This window comes from Drosophila virilis, chromosome 3 (genome assembly GCF_030788295.1).
Source record: "Drosophila virilis strain 15010-1051.87 chromosome 3, Dvir_AGI_RSII-ME, whole genome shotgun sequence".
In the NCBI taxonomy this organism is placed as follows: domain Eukaryota; kingdom Metazoa; phylum Arthropoda; class Insecta; order Diptera; family Drosophilidae; genus Drosophila; species Drosophila virilis.
Window position 1 is genome coordinate 7,175,658 of NC_091545.1, and position 8,105 is coordinate 7,183,762.

At 49.8% G+C, this 8,105-nt stretch overlaps 3 protein-coding genes across 3 annotated transcripts; 1 reads left to right on the forward strand and 2 right to left on the reverse strand.

Moving 5' to 3' along the window:
* The first annotated feature begins 35 nt into the window (after positions 1–35).
* Positions 36–4,105, forward strand: smid (nuclear valosin-containing protein-like smid). Its single transcript, XM_002046613.4, has 9 exons — positions 36–196; positions 379–502; positions 773–1,111; positions 1,185–1,250; positions 1,313–1,710; positions 1,773–3,026; positions 3,090–3,422; positions 3,510–3,734; positions 3,801–4,105. The coding sequence occupies exons 1-9, from the start codon at positions 140–142 to the stop codon at positions 3,870–3,872; spliced, it is 2,868 nt and encodes a 955-aa protein (XP_002046649.2). The 5' UTR covers positions 36–139; the 3' UTR covers positions 3,873–4,105.
* LOC6622321 (carboxypeptidase B1) lies at positions 4,082–5,718 on the reverse strand. Its single transcript, XM_002046614.4, has 2 exons — positions 5,054–5,718; positions 4,082–4,999 (listed from the first exon to the last, which is right to left on the reverse strand). The coding sequence occupies exons 1-2, from the start codon at positions 5,603–5,605 to the stop codon at positions 4,178–4,180; spliced, it is 1,374 nt and encodes a 457-aa protein (XP_002046650.2). The 5' UTR covers positions 5,606–5,718; the 3' UTR covers positions 4,082–4,177.
* An 868-nt stretch (positions 5,719–6,586) lies between these two features.
* On the reverse strand, positions 6,587–7,969 carry LOC6622336 (carboxypeptidase B1). Its single transcript, XM_032435492.2, has 3 exons — positions 7,893–7,969; positions 6,934–7,836; positions 6,587–6,872 (listed from the first exon to the last, which is right to left on the reverse strand). The coding sequence occupies exons 1-3, from the start codon at positions 7,961–7,963 to the stop codon at positions 6,587–6,589; spliced, it is 1,260 nt and encodes a 419-aa protein (XP_032291383.1). The 5' UTR covers positions 7,964–7,969.
* Between the last annotated feature and the right edge of the window lie 136 nt (positions 7,970–8,105).

Here is an 8,105-nt window from a genome sequence, read left to right on the forward strand (position 1 = left end):
ATATTCGATAATTGGCGTGCAACGAGGCTGGCGATTGCCAATTCTTCTTCTTCCCAAGCGTCGGCGTCGTATTTTTAGCGGTTAACGCGAAATAATTCTCGTGTGAATTTTGGCAGTTCTTAATTTGCCCACACAGAATATGAAGAAAGTCAAACCACTACTGCACGACCATTTGATAACTAATCGTGTTAAGCAGGTAATTATTTAAGGATTTAGCCAGCTGTCACTAGTTAATTAACGACAAACAACCGGCAAGTCAATTGCAAGCGCAAAAAAAAAATAAGAAAAAAAAAAAAAGACAAAAGCAAGGTTAGATTTTGACAGACGATAGCAAATTGTAATTTTTTTTTTCTTCTTTGCATTATCATTTAATGGCAGTATCTGGAGGAGCACATTGACGAAACCTACCTGGATGTGAAGCAGATGACCAAAGAGTTAATGCGCAAATATCCTGAATATTCACGTCGCAAATTCGGACCATTCAGACAACTTGTGCATCAAGGTAAGAGCCGAAAGTAAATATTTGTAATATTACTGCGCATGACATGCCAATGTTACAAATGCCGTTTGCCACATTGCAATTATACATATATTTGGGGCAGCCTATCAAGAGCAGGGCAAAGCCTGCCACATGCGGCCCGGAATGCTAGCCTGGTTTTTGCCTTACCCTAACAAAGTGTATAATCATTTTGTCATGAAATGTGCGAGTCTAGCCTCGTGTAGTTAACATCTACTATATTCCATTATTTGTTATCTTTTCCGGGCTGTGCAGCATTTTCTATCGTTTCGGACAGCTATAACTTGGATAAGGCGAGCAGCTCAGACGACGACGAAGACGAGCTATCTGAAGAAGCAGACGCGCCCAATAACAGCATCATGAACAATTTAATGCAGGGATTGTACAACAATACAACAACAGTTCGCATTGCGCCAGCCACAAAGCCGACGAGCAGCGAGCCAATTGACATTTCCAGCGGGGATGAAAACGATGATGGGCCCATCAGTCCGGCAAATGGTGGTGGAACTGGTGCCCTTGTTATAGCGCCCGTTAAAGCGCTAAAGCGTCCGCTGGATGCCGTCCAATCGCCGGCCGGCGTGCAGGCCAAGAAATGTAAGTTAATCGACAATTGAATGCATTTGTGACACATTTAAAGATAAAAGCACGCTATTTGAACTCATTGAAGCCTCACGTCAGGATGGCGGTCTGCCGGGCGTTAATTCGGCAACCGGTCAAATGACGCCCAAGAAGTGTGAGTAGCAAAAGATCACAGTCGCTTAGTCCCTTATGAAACCATATTCCTTTGTCTTTTAGTTGTGGCCGTCACGGCTAGCCTGGGCAAGGGCAACTCTGAGGCTGGACCCGGCAAAGAGCCGCCGCATCATGCACCAGCGCACGGCTATCAACAGCATCAACAGCATCAGCAGCATCAGCAGCATGCACAATTTCAGCAGCAGCATTCGCGTGAATTTTCCGAACGCGGTCAGATACGTGTGCGCAAATACAAAAAGGAACTGGAGATCGCACGCACTTCAGAGAGTTTCCGTGATATTGGCGGCATGGATGGCACACTTAAGGAACTCTGCGAAATGCTCATACATATCAAATCACCTGAATTTTATTTCCAACTCGGTTTGCTGCCCTCACGTGGCCTTCTGCTCCACGGACCGCCCGGCTGTGGCAAAACCTATCTGGCACGCGCCATTGCGGGCGTAAGTAGCGGGCAAAACATATTAATTCATGAATATTAATATAAAGAATTTTCACTTTTTAGCAATTGAAAATGCCGCTGCTGGAGGTGCCTGCCACCGAGCTGATTGGCGGCATTTCGGGCGAGTCCGAGGAGCGTATACGCGATGTTTTCGAACAGGCCATTGACAATTCGCCGTGTGTTCTGTTTATTGATGAAATTGATGCCATTGCCGGCAATCGTCAGTGGGCCTCCAAGGATATGGAGCGTCGCATTGTTTCACAGCTCATAACCAGTTTGGATCAGCTGAAGGGCACCGAGTTTGGCCAATCTGTGGTGGTTATTGCGGCCACAACGCGTCCGGATACACTGGATCCGGGTCTGCGGCGCATCGGACGCTTTGATCACGAAATTGCCATACACATTCCTTCGCGCAAGGAGCGCCGTGAGATCCTACGCATTCAGTGCGAGGGTCTGTCCGTTGATCCCAAGCTCAACTACGATAAAATTGCCGAACTGACGCCCGGCTATGTGGGCGCCGATCTGCTGGCCTTGGTCTCGCGTGCCGCCACCATTGCCGTTAAGCGGCGTTCGATGAAAAAGTTCCGGGAGCTGCACGCAGCCAGTGAACTGAACATGACCACTGTCACGCTGGACGATGATGAGCCCAACGATCCCAAGCCGGACGAGCAGGCCAAGAAGAAGACGGATGATGTTGATAAAGCGAGCGCGGAAACCGACAAACCCAGCGCGGAAGTTGCGGACAAGCCAAGCTCGGGAGCCGAAAAGCCAGAAGCCACAAATGGCGAAAAAGCAAATGACGTGAGCGAAGCCGCTGTGCCCATGGAAGTGGAAGGCAAGGCGGATGCTGCTCCAGCAAAAATAACGGAACCTGAGCCCAAGCAGCAAATCGAAACTGTTGCTAAGTCGCCCGTGGAAGCCGATGAGTTTTACGAGCCCACATTGGCCGAGTTGACGAATTTCCTAGACAATCCGCCTGAGGAGTTCGCCGATCCGCATTTCTGTCTGACCTTGGATGACTTTATGGCGGCCATTAAGGTCATGCAGCCGTCGGCCAAACGTGAAGGCTTCATCACTGTGCCAGACACCACCTGGGATGATATTGGCTCCTTGCATGACATACGCGAAGAGTTGAAGCTGGCCGTGCTGGCGCCCGTCAAGTATCCGGAGATGCTGGCACGCCTCGGCCTGGAGGCGCCATCGGGTGTATTGCTCTGCGGCCCACCCGGCTGCGGCAAAACTTTGCTGGCCAAGGCCATTGCCAACGAGGCGGGCATTAACTTTATATCCGTCAAAGGACCCGAATTGATGAACATGGTAAAGTAATCTGTGTATTCCCATTGTCAACTTCCTTAGCTAATGTGCATCTTCCATGTGCAGTATGTGGGCGAGAGTGAGCGTGCGGTGCGCGCTTGTTTCCAGCGCGCCAGAAACTCGGCGCCCTGCGTCATCTTCTTTGATGAGTTCGATTCGTTGTGCCCCAAGCGCTCGGATGGCGGCGATGGCAACAATTCCGGCACGCGTATTGTCAATCAGCTGCTCACCGAAATGGATGGCGTTGAGGAGCGCAAAGGTGTTTATGTGCTGGCGGCCACCAATCGACCGGACATCATAGATCCGGCCATATTGCGTCCGGGCCGCTTGGACACCATATTGTATGTGGGCTTGCCGCAGGAGCAGGAGCGTGTGGACATACTTAAAGCCACCACCAAGGTGAGTAGAGAGAGATAGAGAGAGATAGAGAGAGAGAGAGAAATGAACGTTTGCTGTGAAAATGTACTAATTGCGATTAAACCAAAGGATGGCAAGCGTCCGGTACTGGCCGATGATGTCAATTTTGAGGAGCTGGCCGCCCAAACCGATGGCTATACGGGCGCCGATTTGGCTGGTCTGGTGAAGCAGGCTTCAATGTTTTCGCTGCGCCAATCGCTCAACAACGGCAACACCAAAGTCGACGAACTTTGCGTGTGCAAACAGCATTTCGAGGAGGCGCTCAAGCAGCTGCGTCCCTCAGTTAGCGAGCAGGTAAGCTGTTTCCGGTGCCAGCTGCTGTGACTATATTAATTCTGGTCCATTTAAATTGCTTGACAGGATCGCAAGGTGTACGAGAAGCTGCGCCAGAAGTATGCAGCACCGCGTGTGCCGTCGTTTGAGACCAAGTGAATACCTGAACGCTTGGCACTGTTGTACTAGTATTTAAGAAATCACACACACGCACACACACACCCATACACACCACAGGCATCAATCGGAGAGATTGCGCATATTCCTCATTTGATTAAGAATGTACAAAATGCAGTCCAAATGGAGCAACCAAATACGGAGAAACACCACAACAAACACAAATACCGAATAAAAATGCCCAAGCGAAATAAACTTTGGGACCAAGCCCAGGACGTTTGTCTATACTTTTAATACATATATGTATTCACGCAAACACACACATCGCCTAGTCAGTAGTCAGTCAATTAGGATGGCCCATCGCCGTGTCCATCACGTGTTCTCAGTGGCGCCGTCTTTGCCCGTCGGGCTGGTTGCCGCTTCTGGAGTTCTAGGATTTCAGCATGTTGCGTAAGCAACGAACGCTTGGAACGCTTCTTGATCTTCTTCTTTTGCGGCGATTTCTTTTTACCATCACTGTTGCTGACATTGGAGGGACTATCGCCGCCGCCGGAATTGCTGACACCTGGCGGCTTGGGTGCCATGGGCTCCTCATCACGCCGGATGCGCTGCCTCAAATCGAATGCACTCTTGCACATCTCACGTATGCCGAACCAGCTCTCGTGTCCAATCTGACTGATCATTTCGACGGGCGGCTGGAAGCCCAGCTCGCGCGACGGCAGCTCCATGACCAAAGCCATTGGCGACTTCAATACACCATAGACGTAGTCCACCACGGAGCCGGCAATGGTGCGTTTGGTCAGGCAGCTGATGCTGCCCGTACGATATTCGCGTCCATTGTACGACTTGATGGCGGTCCGTCCGGTTGTAGCCAGTGTGTGCAGTTCGCGCCAATAATACGGCGCCTCACGGCAATAGCCCCAGGGATACATGATGCTCTGGCCGTAGGAGTGTAGCGACAGAAAGAACAACAAGTTCGGCGCCAAGCTGTCCAGTATGTTGCGCATGGCACGTGTCTCTGGCTCCGAGAATGGTCGTTCACCCTTGTACGTGTTGCGATTCGTTTTCGTTGGGCCGCACTCCCAGAATATATCATAGTTCCGGTTGCAATCGGTGCCCACAATCTTGGAGGCCTTATGCGGGCGTCGATTCTTGCGCCAATTGCGATTCTGTGAAAAGAAGAGGGATTAGTAAGAGTCGAGAGGTCAGCTGTGAGTGCCCACCTTGGTGCGCGAGTATTCATAGCCATCGGGATTGACCAGCGGCACAATGATGAAGCGCAGATTGCGCAGCAACTCGATATTCCGCGTATATCGCTCCGTCAGCTGGTAAATGCAATTGAGGCTCGTGCTGACCGTTATCCATTCGCGGGCATGTGTGCCCGCCTCTATGAATATGATATTGCGATTCTTATCGCCCGGCAGCACCATGGGACCTTTGGCGCCGCTGATCTTGTGCTGCTCGGCGTGCTTGGCCGCCTGCATGCGCATCACGGACGACAGCTCCACATTGTCGGCGTTCATCCAATTGATTTCAACGGCGCGCACCTCGCGCTTCTCGTGCGTGATGCCCAGCGTGTAGAGCTTGACGAAATTCGAATATCGATGCACAATATACTCCAAATACTGATTGATCTGGCTGTACTCCAGATAGGTGTGCAGCACATCCGGACGTGGTATGACCATGCGTCGGGTCGCGTGCAACGGTACCGCGATGGCGGTTACCTTGGGCGCAGCTCGCCCTTTTGACTTTTTGGCACGTTTTGTGGTTTGCATATTAATTTAAAAAAATTGGCAACAGAATAGAAAACCAAGAAAAACAGTTAAGAACGGTAAACAATTGGCACTAAAAATTTTTCACACACAACAAATCGGCAAAGTGAATACTAAATGAATTTATATTATTCTTTTTTTTTTAGTACGCCTGCTGGAGCTGCTTCAAATTCGGCCAGGGCCTGCTTGGATGGCTCGAGTATCTCACCTGGCGCTCGACCTGCAGCAGCTGCTCGACAATCACGATACGTGCGAGGCCTTTGGGCCTGCCTGCCATTGTGCCAGCCAAACCGTTTGCCAGCCGGAGTTTTTATCAACATTATGTACATTATGGAAAAGTGGATCATCTATGGTCGTCGGCGTGAGCGGGGGCGTGCATGGAGTTCGCATTTGGTAAATTGGGACAGCGACAACGTTTAATAAGTTGGGCACGGCAGCTTGTAATGCGGAATTGGATTTGTATATCCGTTCTGGTTCGGGGTCTGCAACTGGCGCTGCCACAAAACGCAAATATGCTAAATGTCAGACTGACTGCTTGGGATCCTGCTGCGGGAGTCGGCCAAAAGCGCAGGCACGTGCTATGCAAATAAACAAGCAAGCGTACGGCCAACAAAAGGCTCACAACATTGGCGTGCCGTCCCGGAAACGGAGCAGTTGTAGCCCTCTATGGAACAGGCCTTAAAGCATTCTAGACAAGAAAATTTATTTTGGAGATTGCCTCTAAATAACACTGTGCTACACAGGAATTACCCAAAAATTTGTATGCGTAAAAACCGGTAAGACCTAATTGAATTCATGAGAATCACAGAGTACGGTAATAATGAGAAATACATGTGTATGCAGCGCAGCGTATTTATACATACATACGTACACAACCATATATTCAAACAAACACATACATTCATACGTACACATACTTACACCCAAAAAACATTCATAAATTGATTTAAGCTTGATTAGACTAAAGCTTCAAAGCTTGTGGCGTTACTTGTAAAGACATGAGATTCGCAGAGAAGGGTGTTCTATGAAAAACCTTTTATTTAATACTTTTCGATAACGATCAAAGCCTGTCAAGCCACCTCCACTCAACTCCATGGTAATCGATATATTGAAGCCCGCGTTGTAGGCATAGTCGTGACTGACGCCAGCGGCTATGTACAGAACATTGGTGGTGCTACCCACCTGGTATACCGTACCGGTCGCCTTTTCAATGGCATCTCCACCAGCACGCGCCACGTCATCGAGATCCTGCCAAGTTTCGGGTAAATCGCTGCAATATAAGTCATCTAGATCAAGGCCATAATAAAAAAGAAGTATATTCAGCTACGAACCTGGTCCAACCCCATGGGTAGAGCAAGTAATTGCCATAAGAATGGATGGTCAGGTACATAATGCCGCGATCCGCCAGGGAATGCATCAGATCGCGTACCACAACTGTCTCGGGCTCGGAGAAAGCGTTGGGACCAGCAAATGTATCCACGCAGGGATTCGATGAGGCGCCCTCCTCATTCCAATGGAAGTCAAAATTGCGATTAGGATCGGCGCCATAACAGGTCTGGCCCAGATACTTATAGGGCTGCCGAGTCTTGCGAAATATGCGAGCATAGGTGCCTGTCTGGGTATGCTCATAGCCGTCTGCGTTGACCACTGGCAAAATGACCCAGTCATAGTCCTGCAGCAGATCGGCATTCTCTTCGAACCGTTCCACCAACTGGTCGATGACATACAGCACAGCTGCCGGAGAGATCCATTCGCGAGCATGGAAACCGCCGTCCATGAAGATGAACTTCTTGTTGGCACGACCATCCCCATTGGTGATGGTAATGGTCTTCAGTTCGCGCTTCTCATATGACCAGCCGACAGTCTTGACGAGCACACGCGACGGATAACGAGCGGCCAGGTCATCAATATAGTTGGTGATCTCCTCATGTGAATAGTAGCGCTCCGTGCTGAGGCGACCCTTGCCCGAAATGGATGAGAGGCGTCGCTGCAGCTGCCGCTGGGCAAACTCCGCTGCAATCGTGGCGCCCAGGTTTTCATTTAGCAGACGATGGCTCAACTGCTCTTCCGACAATAAAGCTTCAAAGTTGTCCAGCTGCTCAGGACTCACAATGACGCGCGAAGATTTACCCAACAAACGAGGTAAGCTAAGGAAGTCGTAACCCTGAAGGCTGAGCCTGTGCAGCAGCTCTCCCTGTGCAGATGTGTTAGGTGTGAGTTCGTAGATGCGATAACTGCAAGCAACAGTTGTCAGGACTACTCAGCCGGTAAGGATCCTTGATAGACTCACCCTTCATAGTCTTGATTGGCGGCCACCAGAGCCAAGCCCAACAGCAGTGTCAGCAAGCCCAAACGCGACATGTTTACACGCAACGCGAAATCCCGCACTTATATACCCCAATCATATCTAATCTGAACTCGAAAGCGATCTATAAATTAGAAGCGTATCTATTGTGCAAAACCAAAATCGAAGATGGACTTTATTCTGCCTTTATCATGGGAA